General features: G+C 36.7%; 1 protein-coding gene across 1 annotated transcript; it reads right to left on the bottom strand.

The window, feature by feature from the left end:
- Window positions 1-14,697: 14,697 nt before the first annotated feature.
- Window positions 14,698-14,951, bottom strand: LOC127557906 (transcription and mRNA export factor ENY2-like). The gene has a single exon (XM_051991187.1). It carries the CDS (start codon window positions 14,944-14,946, stop codon window positions 14,698-14,700), a length of 249 nt encoding a protein of 82 aa, XP_051847147.1. The 5' UTR covers window positions 14,947-14,951.
- Window positions 14,952-15,959: the final 1,008 nt, after the last annotated feature.

Genomic DNA, 15,959 nt, shown 5'->3' with positions numbered 1-15,959 from the left:
CTCCAAACTAGGGACTTTTTTTGTTCAGTCGTTTTTCATTTGTGTGAAAAACAAAATGTCAGAACTCCATGGACTCACTGATGAATCCAAGACATGATTTTATTTTATGGTTTTTGCAAGAACAACACTACAAAAAGTAGGCACGCCCTTGAAACTCAAAAGCACAGCTTTTTATTCTCTATCCCAAAATGCAAGTCACTCCGCTGATTCCCCATTGACTGCATCCTACAAAGATCCCTCTTCCCCCTCACACTATAGGCGAGGATTTTCATCCCTGATTATATTTCCCCTTGGTATTTACTTTATGGTGGATGTAGTTCAGTTCTTCCCTTGATTCCCTATTGGCTGGGCACTACAAAGGTTACAGCCCATCTGGGAGTGTCCACCCCTAATTACATCATTACATCTTTCTCCCCTACTTAAGTTTAAATCTCCACCTCTGATTACATATTCCCCTCACTTGAGCATGAGTCCTTAATTATATCCATTCTTCCTTTGTGAGTCTGAGTCCCCACTTCTGATTACATTTTATAACATGTTTCTTATTCTAATTTATGGCTTCCCTCCTTAAGTTTTGTAACCTTCAGGATTCAGTTAATTTCTCTGATTTAAGTTTCATTTCTCTGCATTTCTCTAATTTAAGTTTTGTAACTCTGTGGAAACTAAGCCCTCATCCAATTCTCACAATTGTGCCCAACTCTTCATGACCCCATTTGGGGTTTTCTTGGCAAAGATACTGAAGTGATTTGCCATTTCTTTCTCCAGCTCATTTTATAGATGAGAAAATTGAGGCAACCAGGGTTAAGTGATTTACCTAAGGTCACACAGCTAGTAAATTTCTGAGGCTAGATTTAAACTGAGAAACAGGAATCTTCTTAATTCCAAACCTAGTGCTCTATCCACTGTACCACTTAGCTATTATCAAAACTAGAGGAGAATGGGCTTTACTCCATTTTGGTCCAGGCTAAGGTTTTAGAGCTGAAGAAATCTTAAACACCATCTTGCCAACCATATTTTAGTTTTTGAGAGGTTGTTACTCTTCTTTAGTAATTGGAATACCACTGTAGGTCTCCTGATCCCCAAATCCAGTGTTTTTTCCTCTATACCAATGTTTTGTAAAATGAGGGGCTGTGCTAGTGTAAAGAATGCCTTGGCAGCTAGGAGGCACAGTGCATAGAATGCTGGCCATGGAATCAGGAAGACCTGAGTTCAAATTTGGCTTCAAACACTAATCCCCATACCAATAATTTGACCCTGTTTGCCTCAGTTTCCTCATCTGTAAAATGAGGAAGGAGATGGTGAACCATTTCATTATCTCTGCCAAGAAAACGCCAAATGGGTTCATGAAGAGTTGGGTACACCTACTCAACTAAACAACAATAACTTCCACATTTCTCCCATCAGTCCTCTTGTTAATATTCATATAGTCCAACATCTCATCAGCTCTTACCTGGACAACTGCAACAGTTTTCTAATTCGTCTCTTATGCCTCAAGTCTTTCCAACTTCCAACCCATCTTTCACACACAGATTCCAAAGTGATTTTCCTATCTGGTCAGAAAATGTCACTTCCTTACATCAAAAATTCAAATGACTTTAGAATTAAATATTTATTTCAATTTTCATCCTTTTGTGTAAGTTTAGTAACGTACAATTTAATTGTCTTGGGAAGATTCTGAAGATCACCTAGCAGGATAAGATACCAGACACTAAGATCCTTTCTTGAACTAAACTGTCAAGCATTCTGACTCAACTTAAAAGAGCACAACTCCATTGAGCTGGCCACAGTGTTCGAATGCCAAATGTAACACTTGGCAAAAAGATTATTTCATGAAGAACTCATATAGGACAAGCGCTCACAAAGTGGTCAGAAAAAGGGATACAAGGACATTCTCAAGGTCTCTCATAAGAACTTTAGTATTGATGGGAGACACTGGCACAGGACTGCTCAGCATGGCGTGCCCTCATCAGAGAAGGTGCTGTGCTCTATGACCGAAGCAGAATGTAATTATCTCAGAAGAAATATAAGATGCTCAAAGTTAGAGAAGCCAGCCCAAATGTTTGTAGGACTATTTGTGTCAGATTTGTGACAGAACATTCTGAGTTCACATTGGTCTGATCAGCCACAGTTGGATACATTGTAACTTGACTCTAACATAGTGATGTCCTTTTGGTCCTTTTCAAGAGTAGACAACACCAACAGTATAAGTTGTACAGGTGTGTGTGTGTGTGTGTGTGTGTGTGTGTGTGTGTGTGTGTGTATACAGAGAGAACTGAAAAATACAGGTATGTAAAGGATGCTTATACACACACACACACGTGTGTATGTATATGTATTTGTGCCAAATGGAAATCATACACACACACACACACACTTATACATACCTGTACAACTTACGTACATACATACGTATGTATATACATGCACACATATATGTATATATAGTTATGTAGATATGTCTATGTATGTATGGAGATATATGTCTATGTATATATAAGTAGCTAAACATATAATGGGGATTTGTTCTCAAAATTGTTTTATTGATAAGGGTAAATGACCAAAAAACCTCTAGAGACCCCTGCCCTCTGCCACTGGAAATGAACCTTCAATTATTAAAGGACCCCAAGATTTGGTCTGAAGACCAGCTCTAGAATGTAGATTTCTCAGCATTCAACCAGAAAACTTAAATTTATATCCAGTTATATATATAATCTTATATATATACATATATGTATATTTATGATTATATTTATATTGTGTTTACACAACTTTTGGGTTGCATGGAAAGATACAATATGGGATTTAACATACCTTTTTGGGTGACACATGAAGAGTCCTGCTGGGATGTCAGTGGCCAGGAAGGGCAGGTATGACAGAGTCCTGGATATCTAGAGCTGAGAGATTATTTCTCCAGTTTCAAAGAGGGGTACTGGGTTAGAATTATATCTATCTATCTGTCACACTTCAAATAGCTAGTCTAAGGGTCAAAGTTTGAGTTCAAAATGAAGTCATTTCCCTGATCATTCTCAAGGGAAACATTAACCCTTAGTTTACACAAAGCAGCTTCTCCTCTTTCCAACAAACTCTAGTTACACAAAATACCATCCAGAATACCTAGTAAACCTATTAATCAAAGAAAGCCACAAAGGCAAATAGAGAAATTACACATATTTAGAATATGCCAAAGAGCACTAGAGTAAAGGAGCTATTTAGCTGGGAGAACGATCTCAAGGAAAAGAGAAATAAGTTCTCCCAGGGCTATAATCTCTGAAAGTCTACAGATAGGATGACCAGCTCCCCTATGTTTTGGGGGGGTCTGGGGCTATAATCTTTCTCTCAAAAGGGAAAAAGGGAAAGAGCCCATATGTTCTAAAATATTTTATGGCAGCTCTCTTTTGGTGGCAAAGAACTGAAAATTGCAGATTCCCATCAATTGGGGATGAACAAGTGTATGATTGTGATGGAATATCATTGTGTTACAATAAATGCTAAATTCAATGATCTCAGAAAACATGGATAGATTTGAATGAAATAATGAAAAGTGAAATAAGCAGAATACAGTATATAGTAAAAACATGGTTTAAAGAACAACTTTAAGTGACCAAGCCATTTTGAGTACTATAAATACCCAAATGGACATATGAAGGAAGATATTATCTGCATCCAGAGAGAGAACTGATAAATACAAGTATGTAAAGGATGCTTACACACACACACACACACACACACACACGTGTGTGTATGTATTTGTACCTAATGGAAATCATCTCTAAAACAGGAGTAGGAGGAGGGAGAAGGGAAGAAAAAAAAAAGGGGGGGGGGGGAAAGTTATATGATAACTTTATCATATACTTAAAAGGAATATAAGTTGTACATAACAAATTTGCAATTTTATGTACAATCATTTTTTTCTATTCTATTGTATTATAAAAATGCTTGTATTATTTAAATTCAGAATAAAAAAATTTAAAAGTCTGTGCCCCCTTCTCTTTACACATCTCTCATCTGTGTTTGCTGATCTCTGTCTCTTTTCTTTGCCTTCCTCCCTCTCTCCCTTTCTCTCCCTTTCTCTCTCTCTCTCTCTCTCTCTCTCTCTCTCTCTCTCTCTCTCTCTCTCTTTCTCTCTCTCTCTCTCTTTCTCTCTCTCTCTGCTCCTTTCCTCTCTTTTCTTCCTCTCCTATGTTTCCCTCCTTCCCTTTCTTCCTCTTTTTCTTTCTCTTATTCCTTCTCTCTTTCTCTTTCCCTCCCTCTTTCTTCTTTCTCTTTCTCTTCCTCTCTTTTTCTCTTTCCCTCCTTCTTCTCTTTTCTTCTCTCTTCTCTTTCTCTTTCCCTCTCTCCTTGATCCTTCCTCTCTCTTTTTCTTTCCCTTCTGCCCTCTCTTTTCTTCCCTCCAACTTTCTCTTTCCCTCCCTCTACCCTTGTCTTTCCTTTATTCCCTTTCTCCCCCCATCCCATTCACTCTCATATTTTTCTATCAGCCATCAAAGCAGCATGATCCAGATCAGTTTCCTGAATCTCACATGATTCCGTTTAGAATAAACATGCTGAGTTTCTTTCTTTATGGCATGTTTAGATAATTAAGTGCAGCTCAACTGAAACGTTCCTAACAGGGACTCATTAGAGGTTTCTCCTATTTCCTTTTTCCCTGCTTCCTCCCCAGTCCACCTCTAACCCCTTCCCTTCAGAATGGCATTTCTTATCCCCAGATCATCAGGTTCTTACTATTTGTCATATTGCCATATTAATGTCACATATCATATTGATGGTTCACTTTGACTGAGAGGGCTTCCTGGCTGCCCAAGACTCAGAGCTGCAGTATTTCTCAGAGGTACCGAGTATCCTTTTCAACTTAATGACGTAAACCACTAAGCACATATGTTGAGGGTAGAGGTAGGGACCCATTACTTCCCTACAGGATGAGTTCAATGTTACTACTATGCCTGATACAAAGAGTATTGGGTTCCTATGACCTACTGCCAGTGAATTCTTATTCTTGGAGTAAAGACATTTTCTATCAGGACTGCTAGTGGCAATAATTACTATTGATCAACAGGGCACATGGAGCAAACCAATTGAGGGATGTTGTCATTAGGGAGGCCATTTCACATTTTCAAGATAGGGAGACTGTAAGAATATCCAATAAGGACAATTCAGAAAAAAAGAGAACAGGAACCAAAGAACAGGAGTCAAGATACAGCAGTATCAGTGCCAGTGGAAAACAAGATTTGGGCCTTAGTTTCCTTATTTATAAAATAAGGGAATTGACCTAGATTGCCACTAACGCCCTTTTTAGTTCTAAATCTTACGAGTCTTTGAGCCCCTACCACTGCTGGGTATCAAGATTTATATGGCAAGAGGGTCAAGCCCTAAAGACAATCCAGCAATTGTTATGTGCAAAATGCTTTTCACTTGGTTCCTCTTTTAACAATCTGCACCTGTGTTAGAGTCTGAACAGTAATAATAATGAAACTCATATGCTAATTTGATCTAGACCCTAACACTAGAGACCAAGGCCATCTTGGTAGCAGAATAAGCACATAATCTCTCACAAAATTTCTTGGACTCATATTTCTATCCCTGGAGACATCAAGATTTGGTTCATCTAAGTCCTTTTAATTTCCTTATACGTATTCATGTCAACAACTCATTGCAAATAGGACAATTTTAATTAACGCAACCAGCAACAACACACAAGAAAAAGAATAGGCTCATATCTAAGTCCTTGCTAGAAAAACTTTGTTCTGCTTTCAAGAAGGCATTAAACACTTCTGATTTGGAACTTTTCCTATGGATCTATAGTCAGTATGTCTCATTATATTAGGGAAGGGACAAATCAACTCTTTAGTGCATGTTGTTTCACTGTTGTATTGACCCTTATTTCTCTTTTGGGCAATCTATATAGTATGGACTCTACAAGTCCAAGAAGGTGAAACATCGCTGTTTCTAATTCTATTTCTAATCCTATCTTCCATGATCGATATTCCAACTCTTTCTCTATACTCCAGCCCCAATTCTATGTCATCTTTCTTCAAAGGTCCATCTTCTCTTCTATGTTTTACTCTGAAACAATTCTCTAAAAGCCCAATTCCTCTGTGTTCATAACTGAATATTTCATTATTTTTATAATTCATTTTCATATTTCTTTCCCTAGTAATATAAATATTATGCCTATTTTACAGATTTAAAAAATGGACTCAAAGAGGTTCATCAATTTGTTAGTCACAAAACCAGTAAGATTCAGAGCCAGCTCCCCTATCCCAAATCCAGCCTACTCTTTGTCCCTCAGCCCTAGAAAACTAGAAGGACAACCGGTTCTTTGGTACTATATCCTCGTCCTCCCCCACTTAATTTCTCAACCAACATACGATCATAAATTTAGAGCTAGAAGGGACCTTTGAAGCCATCAAGTCTAACCTTCTCATTTTATAGAGGAGGAGCGTAAGGCAGACAGAGGTTAAGTGAGCTTTTCTCTGAGTTATAAAGCTAGTAAATGACTGAGGCAGGATTTAAACACTGACCTCACTGACTCCAACAATCCAGTACCCTATCCACTACTCCACCCCCAAGCTCCCTTTCTGCAGTCCATTCTTGCTGTTCCTCTACAATGAACCTATTTCACTAGGTTCTAGGGGGTAGTAGGAGCACATGGACTCTCCTCACCTTCATTCTTACCTCCATTGATGAAGTAATAAGAGACAATTTAGTAGGGCTGTAAAGGGATACTCTAAGCAGTAAGAGATCACCAAATACAATAATCTCCCTATCTCCTCAATTTTCATTATCCTCACATTCCCCCAATCTATTAGCCAACCTCCACAGACTTAAATAGGAAATTAGTATGAAGGAAGAGCCAAAAAAATATTTTTCCAGATGGTGAGTGTCACACCTCTAACCCCTGAGATAGGGAAAGGATAATAATAGATATAATGGGAAGTCTGTTCAAATTAGGTAAGATACTTGAGAAAACCTTGGTGGGCTTATATAAAACCAAGGAGTTAACGCGATAGTTCAAATAAATGGAGGTTCTAAAGATACATGAGGAGATGAAGTGAAGGCAGAAATCTGATAGAGCTAACAGTGAAGAGGCAACCAAGGAGCATCATGGACAAAACCTGGCAACATTCTGTCTAAAGATGAGTCAATATTTCTTTTGTGAAACTACATTATGATATACATTATATATAATATAATTGGGAAGGTATATAAAAGAAGGACAGGGACAAAGGGGACTGGAGAGGAGTATGTGATAGAACAGGATCAAATCAAGGGTTAACTATAAGGAAAAAATAGTCTCAGAAAAAGAAGAGTGGAGGGGGGAGGTAGAGAAGGGAAAGAGAGAAAAGAGGGAGAGAGGGAAGAAGGAAAGAGGCCGCTTTTAGAGATGGAGAGTTCCACTGTTGAATGCTCCTTTGGGTGAAGAGAGAAGGATCTTACATTAGATGAGGCCTACGGAATTTGGTGCTTGAAAAGTCCACTTATCCTTGAGGGAAGGTAAAGTACACATCCTAGAGGATAACTGGCCATCTGGTGAAATAGGAGCTTATGGAGTTACAAAGAAGATTCCCAGATAAATGTGAAGGGGATGAAAAGTCAATAAAAGAGGGTATGAGGACATCGGCATTGGAGGGGTTCTATAAGGAGTAAGTTCTACAAGACACTGGCAGAAAGTCCTCAGAGAGGAGAGAGTCTAGAATAGACCTTGGAAGCTTCGATTACATGAAGAATACAGAGAAAGAAAAGACTAGATAATTATATGGGTCATGAATCAGAGAATGAGGGTCTAGAGTAAACAGAAAGAGAAGATGGATAATGAAGAGAAAGCAATCCTTTTTAGAGAGAGCCATGAAAAAATTTAAAAACTAATGAACTGAAAGAGAATAAGCTGAATAATTAGCTGAAGGAGAGAAAAGAAAGGGAAATCTATTTGACTTCAAGGGGAAGAAAAGAGGGGGAAGGAATACATAACTAGATAAAAAGCAGGAAAGAAAAATTCAAGCTATCAATAGCCATATGAAAAAATGCTCCAAATCACTAATAATGAGAGAAATGAAAATTAAAACAAGTATGAAGCTCCATTTCACATGTATCAGACTGGCAAAATTGGGAGGGGGAAAAAGAAAATGATAAATGCTAGAGGAATTGTGGGAAAACAGGCACATTATTGCATACTGATAAATAAAACTCTAAAGGGAAAGGAATAACAAATGAGAAGCATGAACAGGGCAAGGAGTAGAGAGCCAGTGAGAACAGAGCCACCTTAAAAAAGATTAAAACAAAATAACTGAAGGAATATAATACTGTGTTTACAGCAAAAAAGAGTGGAAAAATCCTAACTTCAAAAAAAAAATTTCAGAGACAGATGGAAGAAAATATAAAGCTAACTCTTATAACTTTAAATGTGAATGGATTAAACAATCCAGTAAAACAAAAAAGAGTGACAGATTGGATTAAAAAAAAACCCCTACAATCTGCTGTCTATAAGAAACCATTAAAAAAAAAAGACATACATAACATAAAACTGAGGGGCTAGAATAAAATTTATTATGTATCAAGTAGATCCAAAAAAAAGAACTCCATATACTCCAAAATCTCTATAGCAGTATTTTTTGTGATAACTAAGAATTGAAAACTCAGCAGATGTCCATCAATTGAGGAATGGTTAAACAAATTGTGGTACATGAATGAAGTGAAATATTACTACACTGTAAGAAATGATTAAGTGATTGAATAGAGAAGAAAGGAAAGATCTATATGAGTAATATAGAGTGAACTAAACAAAGCCAATTTAACAATATGCACAGTAACTACAACAGCATAAACAAAAAGAACACTACATTAAAAGAATAAAATTAAAGGGAATGAAATTATAAAACTGTGTATGCACATCTTGTGTCTATACCACTAGCTCATTAAACTTGACCCAGCAATAACACTATCAGGTCTAGTTCCCAAAGAGAGCAGGGGGGGAAGGAAAAGAACCTATATGTTCAAAAAAATTAAATCAGTTCTCTTTGTGGTGGCAAAGAATTGGGAATTGAGGGACAGCCCATCAATTAGGAAATGGCTAAACATGTTGTGGTATGTGACTGTTATGGAATTCTACTGCATGATAAGAAATGATGAGCTGGTTGATTTTAGGGAAAAAATGCATGAAAAAATGAAGAGTGAAGCAAGTAGAACCAAGAACAAGTAACAGCAATAGTAACAGCAATAATGTTCCAAGGATAATTGTAAATGACCAAGTTATTCTGAGTATTATCAATACTTAAATCAAGTATAAAGGATTAAGGAAGAGGCTATCCACCCTCAGAGAAAGAATTGATAAACAGAAAGAAGTACACATAGTACAGTTTTATATACATTTATAAATCTGCATGAAATGGTGGCTTTCTCTATTTTGAAATAGGTAAGGAGGGAAGGAGACACTTCAAAATTGAAAATATAACCCCCCCCAAAAGAAGGGAAAAGTCACAGGTTTTTATATTTGATCCTTATCTGTTTACATGTTTTATCAAATAGTAGCTTTAAACTCCTTGAAGACAGAGATTTAAGAAAAAAATTATTTGTAGCTTTCTTATGAGATAATCTCTAATGGTAACCTATGCATAGTTAGTCTTTTCAAATGCTTCTTATTTTAGTGCAAATATCATTATCTCTGTTATTTATTTTCCAGAATTATGGTTGATCATTGCATTGATCTGAATATGGCCAGTATGTGAATTTGTGTTGCTTGATTTCATATACATATTTTTTCAAGGGTTTTCTTTTCAGTGATGATAGTAAAATTGAGACAGAAAAAAATAAATGCTGGTTAACTAAAAAATAAAGAAAATTTAATTTAAAGAAAAGAGCAAATGGAACTCAAAGAACGAGATATGAGAGAATACCTCAAACCTATAGTTTTCTGAAGGGGCTATACATTATATTTTCAGATTTTTTTCAATGTATTAACAAACTATGTTTTTTATTGTATAAAAATACTATTTGTCATATGAGATGGCTCTCTAGGAAGAAGAGGAAGAGGAATAAATGGGATACAATGGTGATATAAAAAAATAGGAAAAAAATATACATTAAAAAAACACCTTAATTGATCCAGGGGAATTAAGGCTTGGACAATTGATGCAGCTTCTAAGTGGCTCAACATGAGGAGACCCCCAGGAGTTGTTCTCCCTCAGATTTAACTACTCGGCCCTGTTGGTCTACAAAGAATCAGAGTTGTTCATAATTGAAGTAACGTTGTATTCTTGTTGCTATCTTTATATCTGTTGTATCCTTGCTGGGTATCCTGGGTGATTCTGAAGTGGCTTCTATGCTTTTGATGGCATTTCTGATAGAACTCATTGTTCCAAGGTAATTTGAGAGAAAAACCTTCTTTGGAAATTTAGCAACCAGGTACCTGTGGGGATGTGCTCTGCATCTAAAGAACAATGCCCCAAATATAACAAATGTCAAATATCCTTTTTGAGTTTGCATAATTTTTGCATTTGAAACTGATCACAATCTCCTGGGCCCTTCCTAAAGACTGGAATTTAGGAATTATCTAAGGATTATGCAAAGGAACTGCTAAGATTTGTAATATATAGTCTGGGAGGCAAGTAACATCTATCATGTTAACTCTTGGTATTTTGTGGTACAAGGCACTAAAAGGGAGATGGGACTTCCCTATGAGCCCAGATATGTTTCCAGTACAGGGTATATGAATCATCTTGGCCAATGCATGTTTCCTGGTTTGCAGAGAGCAAGGAGGACTGCAGCATTTTAAAAAGGTAAAACTTCCCATTCCCAATCTTATGGACAGTAATTCTCCCCAACCCCCCTATTCCCCAGGACTCTCAGTGGGAGAAGTATTGTCTAGTAAGGCCATAAAATAGCTCTGTTTCTTTGTCCAGGCTCTTTCAGCAACAAGCCAAAGTGAATTCTAGTATGATAACTTTGTCTCTCTGAATGAGAAACTCTCTCCACTGTTTCAAGTCTCATGATGATTTCTCTGAACTACATTTTGGATCTAGGTGATTGGATCCATGATTGGGTTCATAGGCAAAATGTTCTGGAGCTAGCAGAATTCAATTTTCCTTGGAATATACCTTACTCTTCACCCTCATGTTTTCAACATCTCTCAGTCTCTGCAATGTCTAGTCATAGTCAATCCACTGTCAGGTTGCTAAAATGCCAGGAGGTGCCTCTTTAGTTCCAGAGTGGCCAGCAAGTTATTAGCTATATGTAAAAGTTATTAGCCATTTATTCCACCTTAACTGGTAGGACTGTGTCCATTCACATGAGTCACAAAATCAGATGCCTTTAGATTGCTTGCTTTTTCACCTGTTTTGTGACCTAACTCCTCATGATCCCATTTGAGATTTTCTTGGCAAAAATACTGGAGTGGTTGGTCATTTCCTTTTCCAGCTCAGTTTACAGATGAGGAAACTGAGGCAAATAGGGTTAAGTGCCTTGTCCACAGTCATAGAGCCAATAGATGTCTGAGGCCAGACTTGAATTTAAGAAGATACGTGTTCCTGACTCCAAGCCTGGCATTTTATCCACTGTGGTATTAAATAATCAAATCTGGATTTTCTTTGTTCCACTAAATTTAGTCTTTGACCCTTGCAAATAGTATAACATGGCAGTAACAGATCTGACTTCAAACACAGTATGAAACCAAATGCTGGTTTTCTGAAGCATCCATTGTTCTAGTCTATTTCCATGAACAAGTCGTTGGCCATGGCTGTAGAACTTCAATGATGTATCTCAACTGGTTTCATCCCTGAATTGTTGTTTTTCCTTCATTCTCAAAGAAGACCACGACGTCAGGGAAGGGATGCCAGGACATGCAGATGAGTTGTATTTAAGTGAGGGAGGGCTGGGCAAGGGCACCTGCCTCACTTTCCCCTCCAGAGTCACCTGGGTTCAATGGCAAGATACAGATCAGAATGACTGAAAATAGCTCTAAACAAAATGGGAGACCTTAACTTTTTAAACTGGAGTCTTCAACAGGTCTCAACAGTTTGACTAATGCCCCACTCATTCAATGATCAAGGTTAGGTAGAAATTAAGGCAAAAGATTTTTTCTTTTACCTAGGAAGAATCATCATCATCATCATCATCATCATCAAAATCTTAATAAATAAATCTGGAAGGGGAAGATAATCGGTTTCTGGCCAAAACAGAAATGATTGCTATTAACATTCACTCTGAGTCAATAAGGACACAAACAATGACCATTTGGGGCTCAGTCTGGGATTTATTGTTAACCAATTTATGAGAGCCAGAGAAGTTGAAACTTCAGCTAAGGGCATTGTAAAATACAGAAGCCTATGAGTATCTTTAGCACACTTCAATTCCATAGTTATCTCTTTCTCTAGCATCAGTCCATCTCTTGATTCTCTTCAGCTTAGGATAATTTTGACTCTATGGAGTATCTCCTTATCCTCAATGAAAGGACTAATATTCAGTTTCTCCATAGTCTTGAAATTTTATTTCATAGTGTAGTCATTCAGATAATCTACAGAAAACAGGTAGGATTTGATGTCTCCTATCATTTAGTATGTACTCCACTTTTCTGTAAGATACAGCATCACCTAAGGCATTATCAATGTTTTTATTTTTTAGATCTTGAGACATTTATTTAAATCCATTATGTTCCTAGGTATACCACTAAAAATCCATGTTCTAAAGATTTAATATCTCTACTCCCAAACTGATAAATAGTTGAGGAATATGAACAGACTATTTTCAGAGAAAGAATTTCAAGCTATTAATAGCTTGTGGGGAAAAAAAAAACCTAAATTACTAAAAATTAGAGAAGTGGAAATTTTTTAAAAACCTGAGATTCTATCTCAACACTCATCAGATTGGCAAAGTTGGGGGGGAAGGGAAGGAAAATGACAAATGCTAGAGCGCCTATGGGAAAAACAAGAATATTATTGAATTGTTGCTAGAACTGTGAAAGTGGCCCAGCCATTTTGGAAAGCAATTTGGAATTGTGTCCCCAAAGTTACTAAATTGCACGTGCCCTTTGACCCAGCAATATCACTCATAGGTCTAAACCCCAAAGAGATCACATAAAGAAGAAGAGGCCATAAGTACAAAAACATTTAGAGCAGCTCTTCTTGTGCTAGCAAAGAATTAGAAAATGAGGAGACGCTCAACAATTAGCAAATAGTTGAAAAAACTGTGGTATACCATATATGTGATGAAATATTATTGTGTTTTAAGAAAGGGATGATTTTAGAAAAATGGAGTAAGACTTGTAAGAATATTATGTTGGAACCAAGATAACAATTTATATTGTAAATATAATTGCAGCAATATTGTAAATATAAGCAACTTTGAAAATCTTAAGAACTCTGATCGATAATACAGTGACCAACTATAATTCTAGAAGACTTGAGTTGACACATGTTACCCATCTCCTGTTAGAGAGATGATGAACTCTGAGTACAGATTAATGTTTTTTTTTTAAACATGGCCTATCCACAATTAGAAACTTGGCATCTACTATCTTTTTAACCCTGGGCAAGACTCTTAACCCTGATTGCCTTGCTCTCCCTCTAAAAAAAAAAAAAAAGTCAAGGCAGGAGTTTATTTTACTTGACGATAAATGTTTAATAGAGGTTCTGTTAATTGTGGCAGAGGGAGAGAAAGAGAAAATGTAGAACTGAACCCGAAAAAAATTAGTTTTTAAAAAATTTATTATCTATGTTTCTCATTTGACAAAAAATACTTCAATGGACCCTGCATTATCAGGGCATACAAAATGGAGATCTAGAATGTGCCCTTAAAATTTTAGACCTGGGATCCCTTTTCTATTACTTATGAGTGCTCCAGAAAAGCTACCCCAAGTATTCTATGAGTACTCATCCACTCAAAAAAAATACTCTCAAAATATAATTAATCAGTTTCAATAAATATTTTTACTAGTCAGAGGACACAGTTCAAAACAAAGACATTTAATGAAATAATATAGCTAAAAATATAAATAAATAAAAAGTAACAAGAACATTTCCCCCTATATGCTAATGGTGGGAATTCTGAATCCCAAACTAAGTAACATGCATGAATGAGCACCCACATAGGGACACACTCATATTTTAACCCCTAACTATAAATATACCCCAAGGCTTTGGTCCACGCTCTCCTCTCTTCTGTCACCAAACTTTCTCAATAACCTCATTAGTTCCCATGGGTTTAATTATTATCTCTACACAGATTACTCATTGATCTCTATAACCAGCTCTCCTGAGCATCCAATCCTAGATCACCAACTACTTATTTTGCATTTCAAACTGATGAACTCAATTCAAAAGAATTCAAATTGTAAAAACACAACCCATATCTCCACCAAATTTCCTGTAATGGGCCAGAATTCTTAGAGAAAGATGATAACATTTATAGTCAATGTTAAAAGTTGAAAATAGAGAACATAGAATCATACAATAGAAATTTGTAATTTTCAAACATTTAAATTTTGTTTTTATTATTAAAATAATCTTCAAGAAAAAATCAATACAACATGCAGATTATTACCAAAACATGATGTAAAATTCATCATACAAAAGAAGGACTAATTTAGAAAATGCATTCCAAATGTATGGTATGTTGTTTTTCTAATGGATCAAAGAAATCAAAGTACATGGTGGTGATGTTTAGACTATCTTAAAGGCTGGCATGCTGAGCAAGGAAAGGTCTTATTCTTTGTCAAAATTCCTTCTTCACACTTTCGGGTACAAGTGCTCTGCTTTTTGGAGTTATCTCTGCTACCAAGTCATCAACAGTAATGTGTTCTAATCCTTTTTCTTTAATCACATCTTTACAATGAGCTTTTAATTGATCTTTCCAACCACATTCCATTAATTTAGCTCTTAGCAATTCTTTAAGCTGTTCTTGTTCACCAGTTTCTATCAGTTTCTGGTTAATAGTTGCTCTCATCTGTGCATCTTTGTTCATTTTGTTAATCTTTGTTTCAGCAGAGTAATCACCACAATTATGATAAAATCCAAATTCTTTATCACCTTCACAGTCTGTCTCCTTCATCTGGGGCTGGGCTAACTTTCTGGAGGTCCTCTGCACAGGTCTTAGTTTCAGTGGAGGAAGCAGGAGGAAGAGGAGAGGCCTCTGTCTTGAACAGTCAACAAGCTTGAGCTTGAGCTCCAGCCTCCAGTCCTCTCTCTTTCCCTGGTCTGTACCAGTCTCTCCCAAAGCGCAGAAAGCAGGAGAGCCACCTGGAGCCTGATTAAAGATGGAATGTTTCTCCTCCATTGGCTCTTATATACTCTATTATAATTACATCATCATAGGTGTGAATCTTGTAGAACTATATTAAGTACTAAATACATGTACTGAAGTAGAGAACTATTAATCACCATGCTAAACTAGATAATCATTGTCTTATTAATTCCACTGAGTTAACACCTTTCTCCAGAATTCTGGCCCATTACAATTTCTCTATTTCTTTTTAAAGTATCACCATTCTTTCCAGCAGCCCAGGTTTATAATCTCAGCGTTTTCCTCAATTCCTCACTCACTCTCAACAATTGATCCAATCAGCTACCATCTCTCTCATTGAACCCCTTCTCTCCACTCACATAGCTACCACGACTTTAGTCCAGGGCCTCATAATCTCTCACTTAGATTATTAGAATAGCCTCTTGTTCTCCTGTTTCAATTTTCTCTTCAGTCCTATCCATCATCTCCATAACTGCCAACCCGATTTTTCTGAAGTACAGACCTAATAGCAGACATGTTTGAGATTCACACCAAATGTGAAATTAATGTTCAGGCATTAAATGTTGGGATTTGGTCATGTGAAGAATTCACAATGGCCATTCTCTTTGGCAAAAGATGGGTTTACTTATGAGAAAAGGTTACAGACAAAATGTAGAGGTATAATAGATACCAGTAGTGGCAAACACAAAATAGAGTTGTGAGAGCACATAGTTTCCAAGGAAAGGAGTTTGGAA

The sequence above is a fragment of the Antechinus flavipes genome, chromosome 3, assembly GCF_016432865.1.
Source record: "Antechinus flavipes isolate AdamAnt ecotype Samford, QLD, Australia chromosome 3, AdamAnt_v2, whole genome shotgun sequence".
NCBI classification, from domain to species: domain Eukaryota; kingdom Metazoa; phylum Chordata; class Mammalia; order Dasyuromorphia; family Dasyuridae; genus Antechinus; species Antechinus flavipes.
The sequence above is the reverse complement of the archived record's forward strand: the minus strand, read 5'-3'. Positions and strand labels throughout refer to the sequence as shown.

Bases quoted from the DNA above. Each gene is read 5' to 3' on its own strand.
- LOC127557906 (XM_051991187.1), bottom strand. From the start codon at position 14,946: ATGAACAAAGATGCACAGATGAGAGCAACTATTAACCAGAAACTGATA.